The 27,781-nt window shown below is 40.1% G+C and overlaps 1 protein-coding gene across 5 annotated transcripts in view; it reads right to left on the reverse strand.

The window, feature by feature from the left end:
- Positions 1 to 721: 721 nt before the first annotated feature.
- The window catches only part of DMC1 (DNA meiotic recombinase 1), a 30,153-nt gene continuing 3,093 nt past the window's right edge, over positions 722 to 27,781 (reverse strand). The window contains exons 3-20 of one of the 5 annotated variants that reach the window (XM_068666166.1): positions 27,205 to 27,304; positions 26,258 to 26,417; positions 23,603 to 23,730; positions 18,270 to 18,442; positions 16,175 to 16,330; positions 13,433 to 13,523; positions 12,784 to 12,828; positions 9,726 to 9,872; positions 9,342 to 9,424; positions 8,738 to 8,790; positions 7,835 to 7,876; positions 6,585 to 6,657; positions 5,954 to 6,045; positions 5,045 to 5,118; positions 4,835 to 4,949; positions 3,942 to 4,002; positions 3,250 to 3,366; positions 1,925 to 2,587 (exon numbers count right to left, since the gene is read on the reverse strand). In XM_068666166.1, coding sequence (XP_068522267.1) covers positions 2,518 to 2,587; positions 3,250 to 3,366; positions 3,942 to 4,002; positions 4,835 to 4,949; positions 5,045 to 5,118; positions 5,954 to 6,045; positions 6,585 to 6,657; positions 7,835 to 7,876; positions 8,738 to 8,790; positions 9,342 to 9,424; positions 9,726 to 9,872; positions 12,784 to 12,828; positions 13,433 to 13,489 — 1,029 coding nt within the window. In that variant the 5' untranslated portion in view covers positions 13,490 to 13,523; positions 16,175 to 16,330; positions 18,270 to 18,442; ... (1 more) ...; positions 26,258 to 26,417; positions 27,205 to 27,304 and the 3' untranslated portion in view covers positions 1,925 to 2,517. Of the gene's footprint in view, positions 869 to 1,924; positions 2,588 to 3,249; positions 3,367 to 3,395; positions 3,805 to 3,941; positions 4,003 to 4,834; positions 4,950 to 5,044; positions 5,119 to 5,953; positions 6,046 to 6,584; positions 6,658 to 7,834; positions 7,877 to 8,737; positions 8,791 to 9,341; positions 9,425 to 9,725; positions 9,873 to 12,783; positions 12,829 to 13,432; positions 13,524 to 16,174; positions 16,351 to 18,269; positions 18,443 to 23,602; positions 23,731 to 26,257; positions 26,418 to 27,204; positions 27,305 to 27,781 lie in introns of those variants that run through there. The other 4 variants (XM_068666159.1, XM_068666149.1, XM_068666142.1 and 1 more) reach the window with 4 other exon arrangements.

Consider the following 27,781-nt stretch of genomic DNA (forward strand, 5'->3'; position numbering starts at 1 on the left):
TCAATGGCGTAACCCCTTCCAGCGGGTAGCGAGAAGCGGGGCCGAGGCGCACGTTACGTAAGTGCGCGGCGTACGCAGGTTGCGTAACTCCGGCTGACGTAGAGGAGGAAGAGCGCGGCCGTTTGGCGTAAAATTCTTCCGCGGGCTGCGGGCGGAGGGTTGGCGGCGGGTCGCGGCGTTACGCCAATCGCGCGGCGTAGCGGTGCTTGGAGAATACGGCCCGGCGGCCGTTGGCCCCGCGGAGGCGGGCGGCGGGGCTGAGGGGACGGTGATGGCGGCGGGGGGCCCGGGGGACCCGGCCCGGCCCCGGGGGCTTTTTCGGGGTCCCGCGGGTCCCCTCGGGCCGGGTTTCGCCCGCAGGGCACCGTGCACAGCGCCGGGAGCGGCAGCAGCCATGATGTGGGCTTTCTGCCCTTATAAATGGCCTGCTGGGCCCGGGGATCGCGGCTTGGCCGCGGTCCGTGGGGGCTGGAAGCACTGGGTTGTGTGTAACACTTGGGATAGTTTTAACATTTTTAACACAGGCGGTGTCAGGAGGCCTGTATTTGCCTTTTAGCCCTGATTGGCTAAGCATAGGTAATTTTTTTGGAGATAAATAGTTACTCAGAGGCAACTACTTGGTATCAATTTAGCTTACTTGCTACTTGAACGCATACAAATACACATTATAGCAGCAAACCTATTCCCGATTTTACTGCCCTTCCAATGTCACCTTCATAAACTTCATAAATTCTCCGTGCTGTTTTGTAGAAGAACCTCCTCCTGCAACGTGCGGGGCCTGTGTGCTGCGGGGAAGGACTCGGCGCGGGGCGTACTGCCCCTGGTTACGGCCTGTCAGTGTCTGACGCCAAAAATGGAGCAGAAAATCCTAACGAAACAATAAAATTTAACTCTGTATTGTATGATACACATCGTGTGTGATAGAATTGTGTGTGATACACATCGTGTGTGATAGAATTGTGTATTGAATTGTGCAAGAAGTAGAGCTTATGGTGGTGAGAGTGAAATATCCTTATATATATATATAATTATATATATATAATAACATAATAAAATGTAAAACATGCTGTGCTTGTACTTCTAGCACCTATCAGGCCGTCCTGGCACCAGAATTTTTGGCTGGTGGTGATCTGTGTGCACAAGCCAAAGTAAGGCCTTGCCTGAACGAAGGCCACGCAGTCAGCAGTGCTTGCCAGGCTCTCAGATTGTCAAAAATCAGCTGCGCTGGCAGAAGAGAAAGTGGGTCCCCTTTACTTTTGAACCCTTGAAGTTAACAAATAACTCAGCCTGGAGCCAGGCATAAAAACAAGATGTGTTAAGAAACCGCTACGAGAAGGTTTGTCGAACCTTCGGGTTTGTCACAGTGTAAACTCGCTGAAGTTAAACTTTGGCTTTTCTTTGATGATTTTCTGGCCACTGCTGTGTTTGTACTTCATATTACCTTATAGGCATTAGTTAATCTAAATAAAAATGTATCAGTGAAGACAAGATTTTTAACCAGACACCAGCTAGACCCATTCTAATCAGCGCTCTTACGCAGGAGGGGTGGAAAAAGGCCTTCCCTTAAAGCACCTCGTGGATAAATGGTTGACTGAGTGGCCTGTGAGCTTGCTCTCTTAGCAAGCTGCCTCATAAACACATTTCCCTCAGTGAAAGTATAAGTGTCAGCCTCTCCCCTACGTAGTCCCTGCTTCTGTTTTCTTCTGCTTTTTAATAAAAAATAAAAATAATGGCAATATCTTTTTTAAAACTTTGGTTTTAGTATTCTTATTGATACTAGAAGGAATGTTTCTTTCCTTAGAGAACCAGACAAAAGGTTTTAAAATGTTGGGGTGCATCTGTTCTATTTCTCTCATGAAAGATCAGTGAGATTGTTGAGAGCAAGATTTGCTTGAAAGAACCCAACTGAAGCAGAGTGCTATTCTAATTCATGTTTTTTATTTTCACCTTTAATAAAAACTATCTTACAACGTTCTCTCAAAAAAGTAAAAGTGCTTAAAAATTAAAAATATATATATTTAGTCAACATAAAAATACCTAAGTATATTTCAAGCAACTGCTTTTCTTCTACTGTACATGAGATTCCATCAAGTTCCTGGGCTTCTGCTCCAGCCACTACCTTTTCCATATATTTATCTTCTATGTACTTGTCAATTTTTAAACTAATTCTAATTCAGTTTGATTTTACACTACCTCAGAGATGTCTTTAAAAGAACTAAAATATTAAACATGAAAAGACGGCTTTGATTTTCATAATAAAACAGGAAAAGGATTCTTTGAACAATTTACGAGCTTGGTTTTTATATCTTTGTCTGCTGGAAGTTCATTTGAAAAGCAAAGACCCTAAATGAACCAAATTCTATTAAGATCAATAAAACTGAACCACGCAGAGTTTATCCCATCGTCCTCCCAAAAGCTCTCAAATGGTTCCAAAACCAGGGAGTCAGTGACTTTGCACAGATCTTCATCCCAGCTACCTAGGAGGTTTTCAGCTGTACATTTCCATCCGTTTCCTGCCTATTCTTTGGCATCTCCAATCCCTCCAGCAGTTATTGCGAACGTGGCTTCGTTTTCAGGCATCTCAGGACTGGGGGTGGAAAAAAAGAAACTTCTGGTTTTCCCCCACGTTAAATGCGGTTGTGGAACAGTCCCCAAAATTTAAGTATAAGCAACATGGAATACTTGAACACGGAATACTTCAACTTCTTTTTGCCCGTGGGCAAACTGTAGAAAGTGATCGATATTATCAAAAATGTGAAGCCCACCTCTGAAGATGACACACAAGGGAGGGGACTAGAGAGAGTGTATGAGAAGAAAAGGTTCTGCTTATGCAAACTTTAACTTCCACGTCTTAGCTCCTGAGCAGGCACACTGGTGTCTCCGTGCAATTTCACTAATACCATTTTTAATGACTTGCATCTGCCACAGCTTAGCAGGGAAACTGCTCTGGAATTTTCCTGCTAAGGGCCCACCTGCCTTAGCAGACCATTTGATAGGCTCTAAGAGATGAGCACCTAGGAGGATTTCTGATGAAAGATTGCATAATTTCATACACGTGATATGCAAGATGACTTGAAATCTGCTAATTAGTTTGTCCTGTCAGATTTTCTCTCAACGTACCATCCAGAAACATGGTTAGTCTAAGACCATAAATTGTTTCACAGGCTCTTAAGTTTCAGCAGCACGAACTTTGTCACCTTACTCCTGCCCGTACCGTGGCTTCCTTCGTGTGAAGGGACGGTGATTTACCTGTCATATATCTTGGCAATGCGCAGCTCCCCTCGCCCTTTCCTCAGACTAATTCGGGTAGTCGAAGCATGAGCGAGGATGTGGCCCCCAATGGGCTTCTTTGGGTCTGCCTGAAAGCTAAATTAGCAAGCAAATGTTGATGATTCACTGTGCAAATTCCATAGGCTAATGGTGTGATTAACTGGCAGACAGGGTGACTGAACTCAGTAATGAATAATAAATAAGCAAATAAATCAAGAGGACTGAAACACGCTTGCCTCAAGACAGGATGCTCAAATGCCCGGTGCAATGCTCAGTGGCATAATTGTCCTCTCATCAGATGGAGAAGGCTCAAGAAATGCACACCTTAAACTACATGAATATACTTCTCCCCAAGAAAGTAATGTGTTTTGTTTTCAATAGTTTCTGTAGTTTGTTCTCTTTATTCGAGTCACAGTGAAAGAGGCCATCATTCCAGAAAGCAGATAAGCATTTACAAAAAATTACGAAAACTGAGAGAAACCTATAGGTGTCATCCTTAAATGATTCATCACACCAGAAGGGCCAATGGTCAGCCTGAAACATTTAAAGAAATGAGGAGCATACCTTCATATCAACGCCTCTGGCTCCACACAATCTCAGTTCTCATCTCTGTTAAATATGTAACACAGATGAGAAGAATTTAACCAAAAAAAGGAGAAAAAGTATCTTACGTCATGGTTGCTCCTGGATCAGCGGTCATCTGATTGGTCACAAACACAGCCACGTTATATTCTGCGATAGGAAATAACGCCAAGAAGGCGGGCTAGATCAAATTAGAACTCCAAAATATTCTCTGGTAAGAGCAAGGCTGCTAATGAACCACGCTTCAAGTCACAAAGGAAAGAGAAGCAAATCTTCCTTATGTCTGCTGGCTGGAGTTGGGCAGAAGACAGCCTAACTCTGCTGCTGTGTGACTTCAGCTATGCAAAAAATTAGCACTTTTCAGAGTCCCACTGAACAAGTCTTTCCCAATTCATGTCTTCCCTGTTGGCTCCCTGCCCTAGGCCTCTTCTCTCTCCCTCTGTCTGTTCCCCCTTTTTTTGGTATTTACTGCATAAAAAAACATTTACTCATTCCTCAGCAACATCTCTGAGACATTCCAAAAAAGGAAGAATCCTGGTCATCTCATCATCATCTCTGAGAGCACTGCACAGTGCAGGGCATGAGGCAATGAACACAGTCTACTCTGCTCCCTGTGCCTTTATCTTTTTTTTTTTTTTCTGTGTTTCTTGTGTATTTAGACTGTAGAAATTGGGGAAAGGCTGAATATTTGTCTAGTTCCACAACCTGTCCTCTCATTTAGGACTTAACACTGTTTCTCAGAAAACTCTAAACGTTGAATTATTCCAAAGACCCCTTAATCTGTCACGTTTAAATAATTATTTTTTAATTAATTTGATCTTTTTAGTTTATTTTTGGTACCTGACAGATAAGTAAAGTGAAGAAAGATTCCTGGGCCAATGTGTGATTGGGTAACACACTCAGACTACGAGGTGGTTGTGCCACCAACAACTACTGTTTCACTCCAGTCCATGTTTTCCACATTTTGCAATGTTTCCCTTACCTTCTGATATTTTTTGGAGCCTTGACAGCATCTGAGCAAGTTTCTGTTGTCGTTCAGCCAACTCTCCACGACCACTGAAATCCACACGGAAGAGTGCCATTATGGAGTCAATGATCTACATTGGAATTATGCTGGATAAGTAAATTCAGTGGGGAAAAAAAATATAGATTCTGAAAGCAGAAAGCATAGGAGAAAAAAAGTGTCTTGTACCAATAGCTTGAAGATACCAGCTTCCTCATGGAACTTGGCTGCGACATAGTCAAGCAATTCCATCTGATGCTCACCTGATGGGAAGTACGGTTGACAAATGAAATTAGGATCAGAAAGAGCTCGGAAGCAACAAAAGCCTGAGTTTTAAAATTCCACTTCAAGTGTCTGCGCTGTTTATATTTTCACTGTCAGACGTTTTAAGTCCACTGCCCATTAACAAGCTACCTCTACAATACCCAAGAGTGCCTATCCTGAAGGCTTCAGTTACCACTTGCCCAGGCAACAAAGCTTCTTTGTGAAAAGCTGCAGATTAAAGCTGTGTGAAGAAAACTTTGGTATGCGTGTGTGTTGAGAGCTGAAAACCAATATAAATGTTTGAATTCAATGTTGAATTAAATGGCACAATAAATTGTATTGCCATGTTTTCATGTTCATATTGCATTCTGCAAATAAAAGTCCCACTTAAGATTTCCTTCAAATTTTAATGCGATGTCTTCTGACAGAGTGCTTGAACTGACCCTATAAAGTTCTATTCACAAAATCATAGGGGATTTCTGTACAGCATTTATGTAATTAGCTCACATTCAGGCAATCACAGTTACATTAATTGGTGTTTCTGCTACTAAGATGGTACACTGACAATCGTCATACACATAGCGTTGTCGCAGCAAACTGCAAAAGTTTCAGAAGTGCAGTGGAACTGGAATACTTCCACTGAGCCAGTCTGCTACAGTACACCCCCAGAAATAAAAGCAAGCTTGTAACTCCTTTTGTTGGCAACAAAACATTATTTATGATCCTCACTGGACAATCTCACCCAATAAACTGAGAACTAGTAAAATAGAAGCCTTAGGGGAAAAAACAAAAACAAAAACACAGATATCATGGCAGTTGCAATGATGATCTTACTAGTATATGCACGTGCATACAGCACGTTGTCAAGTACTGCATCGTGGTCGACATTGAAGCGATCAGCAATGTCACGAAGACGGTCCGGCCGGCTGACGTTAGTCAAGGTTAAGGATTTCTCCGAGTACAAAGCCTGCTCTGAAAACACTAAGACTCCATTCCACAATAAGTCCATGGAAAAAGAGAGCATTATTCTGATCCTAAAGAAGACTGAGTTTTCACGCTGTCTCACATATGCTGAAGAAAGTTTTGGGCTTATGATGATAATTGGTTTGTGTTTAGGGTTTGTGGGGGGGGGGTTGATACATAGATCAAACCTTCTATCACCTGTCATCTATCTGTCACCTCCTACCATGTACCGTTACTAAGAAAGCATGCTAGATCTCAAAAAAGCAGTTAAAAATAAATCTGTATCCTAACTATTTTTTTCCAGCTTGGATTAGATCAAATGACAGAGAAACATCACTGCCTTGTGGGCCATTACACACTGCAGTCTGCAAGCTTTCTGTGTCCATCATAATGTTTTACACACAAGGAGCTATCTGGAGCCTCCTACTTGCTTAACCTCCTCACAAACAGAACTGTCTTTCCAGTTCATTGTACCTGTAGCTTTCAACAGCCCCAAAGATACAAAGTGTTTTCAGTATCAATGAAGATAATCTTTCCACCTGTGTAGCCACTTGGGCCTGGAAGCTGAGCTGTCACTAGAATGAAGCAGAATGTCAACATGAAAAAGTGGGAAAAATAGTTTCTTACACTATTATTATTTTTAATAAAATCTGATGAGTGTTCATTCATATCACAAAGAGCAACCAGTTTTAATCAATGTGGAAATCACTGGTATCTCAAGTCTTACTGCCAGCTTGAACAGAAAGCCACACCACTTTCCTTTACTGGAGATAAGATTTAATTAATTATGTCAAAATTGTGTTTAACTCAGCCACATCACTAAATCTGTATATTTTATATTGAAAATAGGTGAGGGGATTATTAATTAGTTTTTATGCACAAAACACCCTCTTAATCCGCTGCCCAAATTAACAGTATTGATTTTGTAGGTTTTTTTCCAGCTGTAATTCATGTAATCAAAAATTCTTTGGGTATGAATCTTCCCTGAATAGTTACTGATTGTGGGTTTGGTTTCTCTGAAGCGAATAAACTGAAATACTCAATTCATTCAGTTGTAATCGTTCATGCAAAAGGATACAACTCTGCTGACTAATTTGGCCATTAGATTGTACTATACGGAAGAGGCTCCAGTTTTCCAGAAGGTGCCACAATCCTTTTATAACAATGGGTTCATTTAAGTGAATGTTTGCCTGTCCAGTGCCTAGAAACTATAATCCAGCAGTGTTCATAGTTACAGCAGTTATTATTTACTACTATTTCTACACTGTGAGATAGCACTGAGGAACCAAAGTCCTGCTATACCTGGCACTGCCAAAGCCTTTGTTTATCCAGTTAATGTGAGCAAGTAGTATCTGTTCAGTGCCCTTTCAGAATGTCATATTCAGCAAAACCTTCTGAAACCAGGAAATTAAAAACATTGCTGAGAAAGAATCTTGCCTTTGCCCTTTTCTGAGCAATGTCCCTGTCCCCCTGTAAACCATATTTTGCTTTGCTTTTCCAGAGCTCAAGGACTGTTTTCTCCCTCCTTATGTCAAAACTTACAGTATTAAAAAGCAATTATCTACATGAATTCTGTACCCAAACATAATCAGTAGAGGTGAGAGTCACTGAGATCTTTTTCACTGTATTTCTAGAGATAGAAAATTCTAACTTACCTTTGTATGTTGAATTTTGATATTGTGGTAAAAAATAGGCTCAGTGAAAAAAAAAAAAAAAAAAAAAAACAACTCTGTTTTAAGGTAGCACACTTACCACAAAGGGTGTGAGATAGCTGGGTTTTGCCTGTCCGGAACTCTATTAAATGAAGAAAAAGAAAAAGAAAAGTCAGATTTTTTTCTTCAGAGTTTGGCAGATTCAGGATTTACAGCAATTAGAAACATACACTTATAAAATTCACTTTTTTTTTTTACTCTTTGTATCTTTCAATCATATAACGTTCAATCGAAATATCTTGCATGAAATGTAGAATCTAAAATGCTTTAATTTGATCTCACTTGACTGCTAATTTAATTTCTACTTTACTGTAGAAGTTAAGTATTGCAAGGCAACTATGGAGAAGTAATAACTGAGGGAAGACGAAAAAATAATGGTTGGGTCCACTGACCAGGCCCGATTTCATTTTCAGTAAAATTATCAAGAAGTTTATGAGCTTATTCATTTCACTACATCAATTCATACAAGTCTCCAATATACCTTTTCTAAAGGGAAGACCACAGTGTTCAGCAAACTCTTATTTTTGAAGCGTTATTCACTGACTGACCAAACTTACTGTAATAATAGCTTAATTGTGAACACAAAATATTTTATGAAATTCAATACATCCTGAGTGTGCATAAATAGAGTATCTTCTGTGTCAGTTTCATTACTGAGAAGGTACAGAGATTGCATCAGGGCATTAATAATGGTATGTCATACTGAATCAGCATGCCCCCAAGTCTAATGATTACTCATCTCATACTTAGCCTGCAAGCAAATGAAGAGAAAAAATAGGAAAACACTAAAGGAAGTGGAATCTTTCTTTTTCCACTCACGCAGGTACTCGTCTTATAATTACAATGTGATGTTTGGTAGAGGTAATGCAGCTTGATTTAAAATCTAAACTATTCTGCAGTTCTTTGTCTGTTCAGTAATACACATTTAATGTGGTTTTCTCACCTCCAAAGGCCTCAGTGATTGCCATGCTTTCAATCCCACCACCCAGAAGTTTACTGAAGAGAGAGAATTATGAGATGGTTAAGCACACAAAATCACAAGAAGAAAATTAAAAAGAATTTTTTGCTGCTTTAAGAAAAGTTATTTCTATCCTAAAGCCCCTCGCATCATGCATTAAGTGCAGGGCTCTACATGGTCACTGATTCACAAAAAAAAAATAAACCTTCCTTAGTATGTGCAAGAGAAAAAAAGAATAGAAAGAAAAGAAATGGGAAGAAAGAAGAGAGAAAATATCCTTGAAAGACAAAATTCCATAAAAGTATCTCAAGGAAGGTCTTGAAGACTTACAACTTTGACATGAGACATGCAAGTTGTGTAACTAGGTGAAAAAGTGATGTTGCAGTCAGGATTTTTGGCTGCAAACTCTGTTTATTTACAATGACTGTACAAAGTCGGGCACCTTTGAGCCAGCAGAGGCTCTAAATGCAAGGTAATCTATATATCCTGAGTATTTGTTCTTCTATATTTTTCTGTCTCATTACAGACAATAAATATGATTACTGGAACAACTTGGCCTAAGGCAGGATTGAAGTAGAGGTAAGCTTACTCAAATTCCTGGCTGCCAGTAGAAATATGAAATACCATCTTCCGTTTTTCACTGTACTCAAATGCGGTCAGGAAGCCTGGCTCCTAAGGCAGACCAAAGAGTACATGAGACATTTATTTTCTTTAGCCTTAACCTGTTGACAGAGTATGATATCCCACCTAGGCACCTTCTTCTCCACCCTAGCCTCAATTACACACATTGGATATGAAAAGCACCACAGCATCTGTCTGCTTGTTATAAAGTATTATCCCTTTAGAGTAATGAGCAGCATTATTTTCAAAATTATCTTGATGATGCAGTGAAAAAATCTGTAAAGAGAAACTCTGCATAGCATTTTGGAAAGGACAGCATAAATTTAAATGATCAGGAAAGTGAGTGGCTTACAATAAGCTTATTTGCGGCTTCTTTAATCTTGTCCACTTTGGCCTCTGAAAGCCCTTTTACATTGCACAGCGCCCGTCTTGTTGTCATCTGGATTCCTTTGATGGTGCAGATCCCAACTGACTTCAGTTTTTTAATATCTGCTACGTTCTGTAAAGAAAGTTCCTTTCTATGAGTACTTGTGACAGTTAACAACTAGAAGGCAAAGCAGACCTTTCAAATACTTTATTATATACTCAGGCATGTGTATTTTCATAAAGAAACAGATTTACAAGTAAACTCTTTCTTCTGCAGTTTTTCACACCCAAACAGCAGTAAATTTTGAGTAACGTTGGTGTGAGGGATCTTGGTGCAGAGACCTCCTGGTGCTTTTGTGAGAAAGGCACGTTGGGTCCAGTTGTACCTACTTGTCCCCGTTCTGCACCAGTCTTTCTGGATTGAAGCTGGTAGTAAAGAAACAGTATGGATTATTTCAGATAGCGTGGAGCCTAACCCAATAAACTCTCTCAAATTCAGTCTGTCCTCGGTCCCTCAGCACAGATAATCTGTAAACCAGGTAATCTGATCATGGATAATTGGGAGCTGACTTGCATGGGTGGTTCGAAGCAGACTATCTGCTGTGCTGTTTCTGCATGTTCACAGCAAGTCCAATGTAAAATACAAGGAACCTGCCAGATCCAACAGACACTCTGAGCTGGAGTGGACTTACTAGAGTTTTTCATTTATTGGCTACAGCACGACTTTAGTCAGCACCCTACTGACACATTTTGCCTCATCTCACCTCATTTTATGAGTCTGGCATCACTAGAAATTTAAAGGCATGCAACAGATTACTCATTAGAAAACATAACACATGAAAGATTTGGGATAATACTTCATCTTACCACCTCCAGCCAAGTTATTTCTTTAAAAAAAATATATAAAAAAAATAAATAAACAACCACACAATAAGAACTGGATGTATCCTCTGTTCATTTGAAGTGTGTGGGTACATAAGACATAAGAAAGGAGGGGGGCTATGGAAGGAATTAGTCATGTTCTTTGGGAAGCTTGTTTCTCATCCTGTGATGTTTTTTGATAATTACATTAATAGTGATGGGCGAGGTAAAATCAATTACAAATAAAAACGACTCTTCCACCCAGAAGAATATAAAAATCAGCAACATAAAAAGCACTGAACTGTTGTTCACATAGTGTTTTTCTATTAAGACAACAAGCTACTCCTGCAAAGACCATTTTTCTAGACTGAAACTTTAATTGCATCACCCGGCTGCTACATTTCTTCAGTGGCTTTGTCTTTGTTATCGCATCAAACGAAGACATTACAATTTCCTGAGTCGTAGACCTGGTTGCAAAAGTTCTTGTTCTCTCCCTCACAGATACACCTTTCACCAACAGTGTATTTACCAACCAAGGTGCTAGGATTTACACATCCTTAAACTACTGTTCAATACTACAAAGCATTCAGCAGTAGTCCTGGCTTAACATACTGACACACCTGCCCCCTTGTACCAGCTGCTTATCCTGATCCTCTCAACCCTATTATGGAGCATCTCTGTCCCAGTTATCTGAAGTGGAAATGGGAACGGATCAGGAATGTTTAAAATACAAAACTAAAACACATTTTTTCTTCTGATACTTTTTGCGTGCCTTGATTCACAAATCCAGTTCACAGGGTGGCTGCAACAACAGATGTACCAGAAGAAGCAATATTGTGCTCTAGGGATAGGAACGCTAGGCAGTGACTGCAGGCTCACAGCACCTATCAAATCATTTGAACATCAAACCACAGCCTCGGTTCTACTTATCTGTTTGTGGCCACACTGTCAGATCTATTAAATACTTCTCTCTCTACTCCTAGGAAAAAAAATCTAAACCCACAAAAAATAATTCTTTAAGCAAGTGAATTTAACAGCTATGGGGCATCATATGTTCACTGACACAGCTGACAATACCAGCTTCCCCTGGGGGGTGGGAATAACCACTTGGAAAGAAGGAGAAAAAAAATGATCAGGAAACTCCTATTAAACCAGATGTGTCTCCAAAAATGCACAATGAAAAACAGCCTAAGTCATCATCCCTCTATTTTCAGGATCCTTTATACCTCAGTATCATTCTCTGCATGCTTTATTCAATATTGACAGGCTAATACAGCTCCCTTCCAGCTCATGAGGTCAACCTCTTTGGTCATCTTTTAAAATTTTTAACACAAGAATCTGTGTGTTTTTCCTACTCTGTCCCATGCTGATTACAGCCCCCTATCTCATTATCCTTCTGCAGAACTCTCTTTAAAACTCCCTGTCAATGAACTGCCAATAAAAAAGTCAACAATTACACTGCTGACATGCTGAGCGCAGTAACTACAGCGCTGACGAATGCTGTCTCATTGTGCCTGCCATCCCTTTCTGTATCCGTCTACAGTCATTTATCTTAAAGTTTACATTATTTTGGGCAAACCCAACTTCTCGTTCTGCTTCTCTAACACTGAACATTGCGATCCATGAGTCAGTCTCCTGGACAAACACATAATAACAGTAATTCAAGTAAAAAGGTGATGTTTATGTGATAGTAATGATGATGATGAAAACACTTATAGGAATTCATATTTGATGAAGAAATCTATCCGCTTAATTCTCTACTTGTTTATATTTTCTTCACTTCTACTCTACTCCCTTATACCGCATTCTGAAAATAGTTTAGCAACAATTGCCACTGAGTAATTTCAAGGGAACCAAAAACACAGGTATAATTACAGAGATTGGCAGGAACAGGAAGTAATCTATCACTCAGTTTTCAAATAAATTAACATCTGGTTGGTTTTTCAAGAAGTACCGGGTGCTAAATATTTTGAATATCTTGCCACTTTATTTAGGTATCTGGTGGGAATGAGATTTTCTGAAAATCTGTCTTATCACCAAAGGCAAAATTTGCTTTCACATGAATGATTTAGTATTTATTGCAAGGAGGGATTTCACTTATTTGTATCAATGTGTAAACACTTCTGGAAATAACATTAAAATAGCTTTACGTGGACAATTCTGTGTGGTAAAGTCATACTTACAATTCCATGCTTTTGTAGCAGGTCAATATCCTGAAAAAAGGATTCCTAAAAAAAAAAAAAAAATAGATTTTTTTTTCTCAAATTACATATATCTCACTGTATGTGTTTGTAATTTGTAAATCTTGAAATTATTTCCCCTAATAATACATATCTTGTTGAACTACCAAAATAAGACAACCCACAGTAAGCCAAGAGGGCCTACACATTTCCTATCACTTTCTTCTTAAAGCGTATCTTCACAGGCAAGCAATCCTCTGCTGTGCTAATAAAACTTGTATTAAGATCATTGTCTCAATTCTTTCATCCACAGTTCTTCAGCCTTTCCAGGCTGATGACCATTCCTTGGAAGCATAAAATTAATGGCTAATCCCCTCGCATTAAGTATTCAAGTGTAAGATATAGAGCAATAATGACAATCCCATTAAAAACTGTGCATAGCTTTTGAAAGGTTAACGAAGAGCATTTGAAGAGCAAGACTGTAAAAGGACTAGGAGAATGAGATTTTCCTGGTATTAGACTGTAACAAAATTTTAAATGCATTGAACTCCCTGATGGCCTTTGGGGACATCGTGTCTCTCCACAGAATTCATTACACAACAATACCTTCAGATATTTGCTGCACCTGTTTTTCAATGAACCGCAAATTTACCTCATCATCCTGGTATCCTGATTCTTCTTGGACTACTTGATCCTCCATGGCCTTCATTGTGAAAGAGCAGGCAATAAAGTATTGATCACTACTGAGAAACACAAACAAAGACAGCATTGGAGGGGTATTAATTGTGTCAGTAACTGTGAAGGAACTTTTAAAATGTCCTCAAACTACACAGCCTTCCCAGTGCGTCATCACATATGGATTTAAACTTGGATTCTCTATCCCACTTTTTGTCCTACCAGACCAAAAGGAGAAAATCTATTGTGTTACTCTCTGATGAACCAATTTAGCTAGAAAGGGTTTAATTGGTATTAAGAAGAGAACTCATTCCCTTGTGAGAATCTTGGGTCCAAGTGTGATTTTGGAGGTGAGGATATTTTCAGTGATTTATCATTAGCTGAATTTATTGCTGTAAGGAAGTTAAAGATGATATTTTTATATCAAAAGTCAGTCGAGTTGCAGATAGAACAGGTAATGGAAAAGTCTACACAATATCTCAGCTTCCTCATCTTGTGTGACCCAAAGCTCACAAAAAGGTGCTATTGAGAAGACTACAACTTCTTAGTCATATATCTCGAGGGCACACTTCAGAGTCATATTTGTTCTCAAGTTCTTTGCTGCAATTCAGAATACCTAACAAAAGCTGAAGACATGCAGGTAATGCCTATAAGATGTATGCAAGCATGAAGAGAATAAAAGAAGGGTAGTAGAAATCTGAGGCTTTTATTATGCAAAAATGAAAGCTTATTTCATGGTTTCTCATGGTTAACTTGCCATGTCTGTATTCTGCTATGGCTTCACTGCCCTTTTTGTGAGACTTCCATTAACAAGGCCTAGAACCAGAACAGGCACTTACCAAATAAAAAGCTCAACTAAAAAGCAAATTATTACCTCCTTAAGTTTCATAAAAGCAGGATAAATGAATAGTTCCTTACAAATATGGTCTTATAGCCCATTTTGTCAGTTTTGTGATTTTATAAATTGTTAGGTTGCTTCTGTCTTAATTGTGAGCTGCCTTCATTGCTGTAGCTACGGTTTATCAAAAGTTTTGTGAAGTGCCTCATTCAGAAGCATTTGCTTACCCATCCTTGTTAACAAAATCCATGAAAAGTATATGATGGGTTTATTATGAAAATACAAGATGGGATAATTTAGAATAAATATCTGCAAATAGTTTTTTTCATTTTTTAAACGGATACTTAAGGTCTGCTTAATTTTCTTACAAGAGGCTTGTGTATACAGAGGATGGGAAAAGCGAGAAAGAAAATATAATGCTAGGATGATATAATTTGGGTTTTGGAGTGAATATACGATGGAGTCACTTCTGTTAGTATTCAGTAGAAGTACTCCTAGAATGTCAGTTATTTCTGATAGCATCAAGATGTATTTTGTTTTTATTTCAGAAGCCTGACAATTATGGAATGAGAAGTCATGCCTTCACATCATGCTTTATACCAGTCAGAAAAATAATTACAGCAAAATAAATAAAAAAGTACTTGAAGAGATTTTTAAAACCCCAAGCTTCAAAGGGTGAAGGAAGAAAAACAAGTAATGCAAAAAGTATTAAAATCCCCTTCTCCATTAAAAATATCCTCCTGAAAATGCACATAATCCTGAACTACAAGCATGGTTTAATAAGTCATAGGTTCACTCTCCTACTCCCCGTCCTTAGGCAATTGGCACCTCAAAGCAGAAAAACTAGGCAGACCCAGACACGTGCCTTCCTGCGGGCTAGAAGGAAAAATCGAGAAATTATACCACACTCTCTGAAAGCTTTAGGGATGAACAAAACCCTATTTAGTGCCGAGTCCTCCTGTCCCTGGTGTGTTGGTACAGTGAAGGCCCAGAGGATTCCAGCTGCCACTGACTGCAGTGAACTAGAAAAAAGGCTGAAAGTCTGCGACAACGCAGCAAATCCATTATGAAGTAAAGATCTTTGGGAAGAAACATGGTTTTGTGGCACCTCAGGTGCCTCAGGTGCCACAAAACCTTGTAATTACTGCCCTTGGAGCTATTCATTAGGATGCATGGCCAAGACCGGCTTGCTGCACTAGTTTGAATAGATATAGATTCTCGGTGTGACAAGCTCTTGGCCTGAGCACATAAAATTGGGTTTAATAAACGTGGTTTTTTTTGTTTTTTTTTTTTTTGACAGGAACATTGCAGCTGATTTGACAGGAGCTGAGTTGGGGCCTCCATGTTACAGGCAGCAGGATGACCCGTTCCCTCCTCCCCCTGACCTCCTGGGGAGCGCCGTGCCGCAATTCCATATTTATTGACTCCAGCTACAAATAAACGATTAATCACATATCCACACACACATTTATTTGGCTTCTCCTCGACGTCTGCCCTTTTCGAGGGATGCAAATTCACCTTCCCAGAAAGAGGCGAGGCTCCACAGAAATCCCCTCCCCGCTGGGAAAGCCGAAATCCTCCCCCCCCCCCCTCAAAATGATGACCACGGTCACTGAACCGCTGCTCAGAGCCCGGCAGCTCCCTGAGGGGCTGCGACACCCTTGGGTGCTGAGGGGACCCAGCCCCGGCCGCTGAGGGAGAGCCGCGGGCCCGCCGCTAATGGCGGGACCGCCCTGAGGGCGGCGCGCGGGCTCCTGACAGGAATGGGGCTGCTCCCCCCCTCCCCTCACTAAAATACAGTTCATTTTTTGGCCTCAAGCGTGTTATATTCTAAAATTTACCGACTGTTGCGTTTGTCAGCGAGGGGAAATGTTGTTTTACCCTTATTTTATGGCTGGCTTCGCGACACACAGCGGTGGTGGGTCTGAGGGTGGGCAGTCCGATGCAGCGCAGTGGGTGCCCTACACGCGTCCCGCTACACCAGGTGCTTTTGGGGTGGGTGGCCAAAGCCCGTCAGAGGGCATCCACTTCTGAAAGCTGGAAGAGAAGTAACTTGCCTGAAGCCACAAAATAAGAAAACGAGATTGAGTCATGCACATGGCGATCTGTCATTTTAAAAGGATGAGAAAAGTGCATTTTAGGATATAAGCACTTCCAGCGGCTTGCAGTCCCATCTCCTTGGAGATCCTTTTTGAAAAGCGAATGGCCTGTTTTAGTTCAGCTGTGTGGAAATGAGCTGGCAGTGCAGCACCATGCTGAGGAGGAGCTGGTGGCACCCCAGGGTCGGTGCCCTTAGTTTTGGTGGACTTTCAAGTGTTATGAGGGGTGAGAACAATGCCTCTTCACACGTGTTTCAAAGCACTTTGAAAATTTCCATGCCTTCTGTCTGTGAGAGGTGAGGAATACATCCAGTGTCTCCAGTATTAGCCAAAGCAGGACACTGACCAAGCAAACAAAAACATCACAACCCCTTACCACCCTCAGCACACTGCAGAAGTGCCTGCATGGCCAGCGCTTGGAAAATCAAGCTATTTATGTAAGTACTTAGCTTCTAATTCTGGGTGCCTAAGGCTCTGTCTGTAGAGAGGAACTGGCTGGCACAGCTTTTGAAAACTGCATTATTCTGCAAGAGCTATTCCAGAAGAGCACTTAGGGAGGCAGTCCTTTGGCCTAAAGATGAATTCCTCCACAAAGTATGCTTTTACTCCAGGACAGAGTGCACACGCAGAGGGTAATCTTTCTGGCACTGCTGAACAGCTCTGCAACAGCTAATGCACGAGTAAACAACCTGCCCTCCATTATTCCTCTTCTTAGAAAAGCCGATGAATGCACAGAATGTGAAGATCATTTTCTATCCCAAAGTGCAACTTTGGATAACCAGTTACACCCTACATCTTCAAAGCACTGTATGATCACTAGCTGCTTGCTTGGCTCCCAGCAGATGCTGTGCAATGACTCCACGCATTCTGTCACCTTACACAGCAGGCAAGTGACAAGGTGTCCTCATCCCTACCACTGCCTTCGCTGTGCAACTCCAGCTGCAGCTCGGGCTGTGGCAAGGAGACACACCACTGCTGTCTGCATTTCCTCTCAAGTGAGATAGTCCCAGCTCAGACAAGGCATGACCCAAGTCAAACCACTGCCGCAAAATATGCAAAGTATTCAGTTGACTTCGCCATCCACACAAAACATTTTAATCCATGGTAACAGGAGGGAAATCATGTGGTTCTTCTGTTGTTTGCTTCTGGTTTTTATTTAGGTTTATATAGATCAAATGGACTAGAGTCAAATATATAAACTAATGCCTCCTCTGAACTTTCAAGCTGGCAGTATGCCTGTTTCTAATCAGGACAGAATTATCTGATATCTGGCCTTCCAGAATGTAACACATCAAGATTCAGCCTTCAAGAGCGCACATTTATGTCTGAATTGTTTTGGAAAAACTGTGCCTTGTGGTTTCCATAGGAATATGTTTCACATACAGTTTGTTTGAGATTAAAACATTCCTGTGGCACACCTGGAGCTTCAGAATGGCAGAATGCTCCTGGACAAAGACACAGCAATTTCTTCATATTCTTCAGCTCTCCTATCTCTAGCAGCATTTGTGGTTTTTTGTTTGTTTGTTTTCTGTAAAGTTGAAAATAAATGGGAGATTTATGTACAGGAAACAATTCTGTCTATGTTTTCTTTCTCTATGGTCAAGACCAAGAGGAACTGCTAAAGCTGGATGTACAACAGTTCTTGGGATAGGATTGGCAAGATATCAGATCAGCCAAGCTTCATAGACCAGACTGGAGATCCAAGACAATTAAACTATTAAATGGAGACACCTGGAAGGAACAGGGTTGGTATTGTGGAACTGGGTGATGTTTAAGTCTTTAGAACTTTAGACAAGGCCTTGACAAAATACTGAACACCATGCTGTTGGGACTGATCTGGAATTAAAAAGTCATAAATTTTGCTATCATTAATTTACCTTGAGTTAATCATTAAGGATATGGTATAAAATTAAAGATCACTTCTGCGTATCAGGATGTCCAGACTTGGTTTAGCATCAAAGCTCTAGAGGAAATGATGAATTAGGTGGTTGTGTCCATTGATATTAAAGAGATGCCAGTTGAAGTCAAGACCACAACAGGCTGGCTATGACTGGAAAAGAAAAGATGACAAAGAGAGCTTATTAATATCAAAAAAACAGATGAGATTATTCAAACACAGTTATTTTTCTGAGTGAGAAAGAAATAATCCATAAATTCGTAAACTATACAAATACAGTAAGCGACAGCAGTCCAAGCACCATAAGCTTCATTTTCTTTGTGATAATTTTAATAGATGATTGCGAAATAAGTATTTTTTTAATGTATAATAAAGGATGTTATGAAAAGAATACAAAATGCAGACTGGAATAAACAAGGCCACTTCTAAGCTTTGCAAAATCTAAACCCAGTTAACAGCCTTTCTGGAGCCATGCATCAATATATCATTGGCAGAGTCCATCAAAAAGTCAAAGGATGTAAGAAAGCCTTTCATTTTTGAGAATGCACATTCTCAAGATTAAAAAAAGGAAATCAATAATAGACAACACCAGGGCTGAAAGGGACATCAGGAGATAATCTAGTTCAAAGCAGAATCAACTAAGTTTGGCAGATGTTTGCTTGCCTGGAGAGGCTGTGGATTTTCTTTGACCAGAGGTTTTTTGTTTTGTTTTGTTTTTGTTTTGTTTGTTTTTGTTTTTTGTTTGTTTGTTTGTTTGTTTGTTTGAGAAAGAACCAGACAATTTCAGTGCTTGACTATCCTTGCCATTACCCTTGAACTTCATTATTCACTTAATAATGCAATTTTGTTTGTAAAAATGTGCAATATTCTTTGAGCTACCTTCTCATTTTAAAAGGTCAAGTAACTGTGACTAACTCTCGCATTCTCATGTCTTCTACCACAAAAGAGACAAAATCCCAGCACAGTCAAGTCTAAAATAATTTCCCAAAGCTGATGCATCACCTGGGCTTGTTCGTACCTGCTCACCCCTTTTGGGGCTAGAGCATTGTAACCACATAGTTCTGTAATACAGTATTGCCATTCCCAGTTTTAGGGTGAATTTGCAAGGCCTCAGGAGTGAGGCTTGCAAGGCTTGCTTTCTGTGAACTTCTGCTGACCCTTTTGTAACTTTGTTTTACTTGGTTAGCTGGGACAGCAGTTTCCATAATTGACCAGGTGTCTGTGGCTAATTTGTTTTGCTTCTGCTTATCTGTGTTGTACAGCCATCAATTTATAAAAATAGCAGTAACAAGCAGTTATTATGTAGAATGAGAGATTTACAGCTAGCACAATGATGTAGCGTGGAGAAACACAGGCCTGATGTGATAGCAGAGGCCTTGAAAATTGCAGACAAGATGGGATGCAAAGGAGTACAGGCAAGTGATGATAAGAGGCAGGGCACAGGCTTGGCATTGGAGAATTGGTGGCTATAAACAGCTCACTGGTGATCAGTCAAAGAAATGCAGGCCTGGAGCTGGACAAAACTAGATTTGGTAGAAACAAATAAATAGTATCTAACATACATAATATGCACTGTGCATAGCAAAATGAGATGTAATGTAAAACCACTGCCATGAACATCATATTTCTCCCAGTGAAGGACTCTGGGTGGGACAACTCTCTGCAACATTCCCCACACACACCAGAATGTAGCCACCAACCTTGCAACCCACAGAAGCAGTGGAAGAGGGAGTGAAATACAAGGAAAAGGGATAGAAACCAAAAAGTGTGTTACGATTTTATAGAAGGACTGTGACTGCATTATTGCTCTTTCTGTAAGTTACAGCTGGATCAATAAACATTAGACTCTTAAGATTTCACTTATACTAACAATAAATTCTTGGCTTTGCATTATATGTGCTTCCTCTTTGTCCATAAACAAGATTCTGAGCATAGCAGTGTGTGTCCCTAATTAGTGGCTGACATACCCACTGCTAAATTTCACTGGTGGCTGATAAACTAGAAGAAGCTCAAGGACTGCCTCAGCTAACAAGCAGACCAGTACTGAAACAGACATGGATTAAGCAGTCATCCTGGCAGTAGTTTAAAATTCAGTCTTTTAAAATCTATCACTGAACACGTATCTAATTATGCTAACATATTAAAAATAAATAAATAAATGAAATGAAATGAAATTGTAGCATTGAAAAAAAAAAAGCAGCCTTTTTCATTTTTAACAAAAAAATTTGTCCTATGAGGAGGGCTGCTGCTGCTGCGACCTTCTGCAATTTATCAATTTCAGAGTGAAATTCTGCACAAAATCTTTGTTACAAGGAACAAAATGCAGTTGCGGAAATATGCTACTCTGAATCATGAAATGACTACTTTGGGAGATACAGGCCTTTTTTTACATTGGGAGAGCTTTCTAAATAGCTTTTGCAAATTCCAAAATAACTGCTCTTGACTAACTCCACACATGGAGATTTTTGCTCTGGAGTAAGTGCACGTTGTTCTACTTTAGCTTAATCAACTTTATGATAAACAGGAAGAACAGGCTAATTATGGAATAAGACTGCCTACATATGTAGCTAAGTGGGAAGGGTAATTGCACGCACTTACATACATCTTTGGTCATTTGCGTTAACCTCTAAGGTCAGATGAATTTTACCACTGCTTTCTTCATCCTACTTTTATTTCCTATGGAATCGTTACCAGTCTTCAAAGTCACTGACAATGCTACTGACAAGCCTGCATTTGAATTAATGCTCAGTCACAGAGCTGGTTCAAGTCTGTGGGTGAATCATCTTCATCTCACTCAAGTAAAATGGCAGAATTGACTCAATCTTCATCAAAAGTCACCTGAAAGAGTTACAACAAGAAAATTACTCACGGATGGGCCTACCATGCGGCAGGACACAGGACTGCATGTATATTCCTCGCACCAAAGGAATTCTGATTCCTAAGACAAACAAGCTGGAAGTACTGCAAATATTGTCTTAACTGTTATGGCCAAAAAAAGTTGATGCTTCTCTAACTTACTCACATATCAGCATTGAAAATTATTCTACATTAGACACAAAATAAAGCAGCTTAATCCATCAAACACAGAAGAGCAGAGTTTTTCAGTGCTACAGCTAAAAAAAGTATAATTTATGGAATGTTTTTTCCTTTAATATATCCCAGCTCGCAGAAGCCGAGAGCTTCTGTTGTCAAGCGAGTTGAATAATGACTTTGAGTACACTGCTCTGTTTTGTACTGAGGGCAGCATTTTCATTGGCATGGTTCAGAAACAAGAATGTATTTAATGTACAGCTAATAATAATAATAATAATAAAAAAAAAGTTTGATTTCCAGGTTACACAAGAATTTACTGGTCACATCAAGAAATGACATTTTACAAGAAAGATATTTTTAAAATCACACTTGGAAGAGGTTCAGCACTGGTATTAGAGACATTTCTTCTTAAAAAAGAAATACAAAAACCAGAACACCCCACAAGCTTTGAGGAACTTCTACTTTTGAAAAACAAATGATTTTCGCAGTGTTTCTAGTGTTTCTTCATACTTGATGAGTCTGGAAAAGTTAAGGCTTTCTAGCTCAGCTTCTCAGCTGGCAGCAGCTTTTCTTCTAAACCAGCCACACTGCAGAACTAGATGTGCTCTTCTTTTGGCCAGTTTTCTACTCTTGGCTTTGCTGCTCCTTCTGCAAGTGAGTTTGTATGTAAACCACAGAAAAAAACAATCTTGCTCCATTTGTATTCCATATGTTTGCCAGGCTAGTGGCCAGAAGAGATCATGAGCAGTTTCTTTTCAAATTCTAAAACGTGGATAGGCACTGACTGCCTCATTGCAGTTATTTTCAGCTTAGAATAACATTTAGAACTCTCAGAAGACTTGTAGCCGGCTTAACATACTGTGCTTCCTTGATTTTGCTATACATAAAGCCTTCATTTGCAGTGATGGCCCAGCCAATAATTATCTCCAGTCTTGCACCTTTAAACTTCAGTGATTGATTAACCTGATTATTCTTGTTTCATCCCTTGCTCGAATTTCCTTGGATAATCATGGTTTCTTTACCAGCCTTAATGGAAGTGTGTCTGCTTCTTAAACATTTCCCCTGTCTATACCTCAAAGTAAGTTTTTATGCCCTCCTCCTCTGAATTTGATGGTTATAAGTGGCATGTAATAGTCTCTGAAACTCAGTACAGATGCACAAGTCCCACTAAGTTCAACAGCAAACTGGCAATAAGAAGCTGATGAGAATAACAACCATCTTCTACCCCAGGCATTTGTGAGGACAATGACTGAGTGACCTTGAAGGAACTCTATCGAAAGTAAAAGCATCTGCAAATCGACTCAGGAGGCCGAACTACCCAGGCAGAGGACTTTTCTGGGTGTTCCTTCAGGAGGAAATTATGTATATTTGATAGAAGAAAAGACAAGGAAGGAAATTCCAGACACTGTTGGAATAAATACGCAGCATATCGTTCATCACCAAACACAGTATTAAAATTCCTAAAGAGCAAATGCTGGAGGAAGCCTATTGAGAAGGACAAAAATGCTACAGAATCCTGAACTATCATAATTGCAAGACTAAAAACACAAAACATTGTTTAAAATCTCTTAGAGGACCTGCTTCCAGACAAAGGAAGGAAGTCCTCTCACCCATTCTTAGGATGATGGACGGTTCTAACAGGGAACAGGGAAGGGACCTTACTGGCTTAGGGACAGAATCTGCGGAGATAAACTGACAAAAAAGCAACACTAAAAATTGCAAAGCAATCCCACTTCCATACTCCCTGTATGCGAGCAACTGCCCTTGAGGATCTTTCTGTATTTGCACGGCATATGTGGATGCCAACAAAGAAGACGAGCTATGGCAGCAGGAGAAAGAAAAATTCACTCAACCAACCACAACATCTTCCATCCTTCTCCAAACACTTTATCACCTCTCTAGGATGACGTGCTATTTTTAGTCTTCTAGTTTTCAGCATATGTTGAGACTGCTTCCAAACACTTTCTTTCTGATCCTTTTCCAGCTCTGCGTCTTGGGTCTGGAGGTCTGAAATAAATACCGAGTCTGGATTGCCCTCATTTAGCATGTGCCAGTGGACCCAGTACCCAAGGAAGTATTTGCACTAATTAGACACACACAAGAGGATATCCATGCAAGCAGCTCCGATGGGTTCCAGCTATCTAGGACTGACAAACACATACATATGTATATGTACACGCACCCTCCTGCTCCTCATATGGGGAGGACACGTTACAGCAGAGCAAAGACATTCAGAGCAGCAAGCCTGCAAAGTCTTAGTGAAATAAGATTATGTTTTACCTTTTCATCCCAGTTCTATGCCTGGAAAAGTCACTGTTTAATACTTTTCCTTGTTTGGACTTAGAGGACTTTGCTTCCAAGGCATGATGAGGTTGGTATTTGCTAGAAGCTTGTCCACGTCATAGTTCCTTCAAGAAAAAAAAAAAAAAGGCAGGAGAAAAGTTTGAGTCATTTACCACATTGGTGGGAATAATGCCTTAATTTTCATGTATTCTCTTTAAAGAGCCTAGCTCATCCACAAGTGAGACATAACTGTTTCTAGGGTAAAATACAGCATCCACTAGCGCTGGCAACACCACGCTGCAGTCATGTGAAGAGGAATCAAAACATCCTCTCCTGCTGAAGCTGCTGGAGAAATTTCAGGGTGGTAGAAGGCAATTACAGGCTTGGAAAATAGCTGTGACACCAGGATAATGCCTCCATCTCGTAAAAAATAACTGATTAAATTATACCATAAATGCCTAACACTGCTGAAGTCAGCTGTCTCCAACAGAAGCAAATTTGGAGATAGCCTCCCTCGAGATTTATTGAGTCCATAAATTCCTTTAACAAAATTAATAAAGCACAACACGCTCATCTTCTCAGTTTCAATTTGCAGGTCTCGGAAGAAAAGTGGCACTAGCATCACATCGTTACTGTATTTCTTTGAGTCAGTTTAATAAGCAAATTAATCCACTCCAAATACCCATTCCCTGCGCAGTTACTCAGTGAAATCTGTTTCCCCCTTGCTGCTGCACGATGACAAAGCGGTGTGGGTGAGAAGTCTTCTCCTAACACTCTGTAATGGCAGGACCCTGGCTGTGGCGAGACAAATTGACACGTTGGCAGCGTGCAGTTCACTTGGATGATTTTTAAATATACACAAAGGGTTTCCAAAGGATAAAAGTGACCTAGAGCCTGGCATAATTGCTGTAAAAGTGCATGTTACTAGAACAAAAAAATACACTAAACTATGTGCTTGGTCAAGAGAAACAGAAGTTGTTGCTTCCACTTGCTGGCAGGCAGGACAACACAAACGTTCATTACAAAAATATGTAGAAATCAGCAAGATGCAAGCTGATCTTGAGCACAGCACAGCTCTGTGTGCTGTGCTCAAAGTGTCCTCTGCAATAGCACTGAATATAAGAGAAAATGCCTGGCATACTTTATTTTGGACTTTAAGGAGAATGATTTGATCTCTTGCCAGCTTTTTTTCTAGGGGGTTGGATTTAACAGAATGGGAAGACCTTAAGACTGATCACCCATTTCTTTTCCACTTTTTCAGCGCACAATACAAGAAAAATATACACATTATTAAATTCAATTTAACAACAATATAGTTCAACGTATTTCCAAAGCATCTCTAGAGAAATAAATGGCTGTCAGCACCGACTTCGAATGCTCTCACTGGCTTCTGTATCAGGTTCAGCATTCCTAGCCTCCTATTCAATGCAGCCTCTGTCTACATTTACCACTGCCATTCCTTCCACTGCTCACAGTTTTTTCCATCCTACTTTGCCCAAATAGCCTTCTCTCATTTTTCTCCTTCTGCCTTACTTTATTTGCTCTCTATGCTGAGAACTTTTCCCTTCCTTATGTGACAAATAGCCATCTTTCATTTCTTCTAAAACACTAACAAAACCATGACTGATAAGAACAGTGAATTTCTCTTAGACATTTTAAAGAAATTTGTGTCCAAGCACAGTGGAAATGTCCTTGCATTATTCCATCATACAAGTAATTCAGGTCCCAAGATTTCAAAACAATTAAATCAGAAGCTCCTAATTAAACAGCCAAAACTTAATTGCCAGGCACCTGCATTAGCTGCAAAATAAATGGTTTTTATGAAGTATTTTTGAAAACATAACTACCTCTATAGGTGACTAAATACCAAACTAGGATATTTGTTTCAGAAACCACAATCTTTTTGTTGTTGTTGTTGTTTTTTACTGACTTGATCATCCTTATTTGCAACCTGTTGAACGCTGGCTCACCTGTCTCAACTTCAATTACAAGCTTTCCCGTGTCCTGCACAAGGCTTGGCATACTGACATGACTCCCAACAACAAGTTATCGCCACCAGTTGTTTGATCTTGGAACCGAAGTAGCACATTACTTCACCAGTGGATGAATGAATGTATTGTGGAAACAGCCTGCCTGCTCACCTGTGACAATCTCGCTTTCTCTTGGACTGACAAGATCTAAACCTTCAGGGACTCACTTTCACCTGCTTTTATTTCCAAAATGAATCAAATTACATAGACACGTGAGCTAGGAACAAGTACCTAAGTACAACACCTCCTCCCTCACAATATTAAATATGAGATTCTTCGAAATATTGAAGTGCTTGGTGCATAATTCAAAACTGAGAATTGTTTTTCCCATGTCACGTTCTTCGTTTACTTCTTTTCAGAAGGAAATATCTACTGTAATTTGGCTGCAGACCACAACAGAGACAATGAGCACTGCCTGTGGAAGGCTGACCTATGATGAGAATCCCTAGATAACCAGCGAAGCAAAGCAGCTGTAGGACATGTGATGGAAATTAGTAAGACCAAACTTAGAAAAGAAGAAAACTCCTGAGGACTTTAGGGGATCCTTTCTTAACAGTTAAGAAAAAATTCATTTTTTATATCATCTGACAGACAAACTGATCCAAAACAAAAAGAAACAAACCTGTCAGTAATAGGAACAAGACGAAGAAGTCAGCAGTGGATTCTTCCAAAGAAAGCCTTAGTTTCTGTGACACATCCACTTGGTGGCTGCACATCTTTGCAAGCATTACATTACATTCTTGCAGGGAGTGCTTATTAGTCTTCTTTGGACTGCTCGTCATCTTGAAGGAATGCGGGGAAAGGAAGGAGAATGAAAAACAGTTCATCAGTTTTGAATCCAAGACTCAGAAACAAGTTTATGCAGAGAGCACCCTCCACAATGTCTATTTTGCTTGGACGTGCAACACAACCGTCATTTTCATTTTGGATGCTACATTCACAGTTTGTATTTTCAGCGTTCTTCCCCCTGTGAATCAACAAAGATCCTGCTTTACCACTAGAAAACACAGCAGCACCATCCAGCTATTTATGACGGCTGTTGAGCTGTCAAGAATACTTCATGTGGCCCTAGTAGGTCTCACATTTGCATCCCTTGCTACCCCAGAGAATGATGCAAAAATAATAATTAAAAAAAAATAGTGCTGAATGTACTGTAGTACCTGGCCTTCACAGGTCTCTTAGAAATGGATTCTAAATCTTGGATGTTTCTAAATAGTTTCACCCCAGGCTACTTCAGGTTTTCTGTAAGCAGTCATGCATTCCCCTAAAACCTGAAAAGCTCCTTCAACTACATACAAGCTTACAGCAGACAGCAGGTATGGAAAGGACTTTTGGGGCCACACAGTCCATTCCCATGGTGCTGTAGACACCAGATAATGTAAACCCTTCATTATTTCTAATTTTGCGTTTGATAAAAGCCAGTCCACAGACATGCCTTTTTAACAAAAAGAATTGGAGTAAGACTTGTAGGCCAAGGGAGCCTGGGGAGAAAAACGACCACGTCGTTCGAACATTAAACTCGTAGAAAGACTAGGGAGAGCTGGTTACCTCAGTGTTCTCACTACTTACTACTTTACTGTCTTTGGTGATAGCGGGTTGTTTGTCTTGATTTTCCATTTCCAATTTGGAGCAGTCCCAGTCAGTGTAGCTCTTGGCATTGCCAGTGTGCCTAAGTGGAGAGAAAGAAGGAATAGCGAACGAACAGATACTTGGTACTTTTCTATACAGTGTGCTAAACATACTAAGCTTCCCATTATCCCGTGATGCAGTAGCACTTAGACAAAGCCCAGCTGATGTCCATCTAAGACATGAGATAAAAATAAGCAAGAGACAATGAGAATGAGACGAAAGACAGGGAAGCAAGCAAGGAGTAGCCAGGTAAAACAGTTTGGTTGAGCAATCACTTGAAAGCCTCTTCAGAGGCCTGGGAAATTTCTATATGACATCATGACCTTATATCCACTTTTCGTGTTTCTAGAGCCGAGGATACATGTTGTACATGTTAGTACATATAAGAAAGGCCTACATAAATAAATATGAAGGCATATGTGCAAATTCAAGGAAGGAGGGAAAAGATAGAGACTAAAAGACAAGGGATAACTCAATTTCCAGCTCACAGCTTGCTTAAGCTGCCTTTCCTGACAGG

This window comes from Anas acuta, chromosome 1 (assembly GCF_963932015.1).
Source record: "Anas acuta chromosome 1, bAnaAcu1.1, whole genome shotgun sequence".
NCBI lineage: Eukaryota > Metazoa > Chordata > Aves > Anseriformes > Anatidae > Anas > Anas acuta.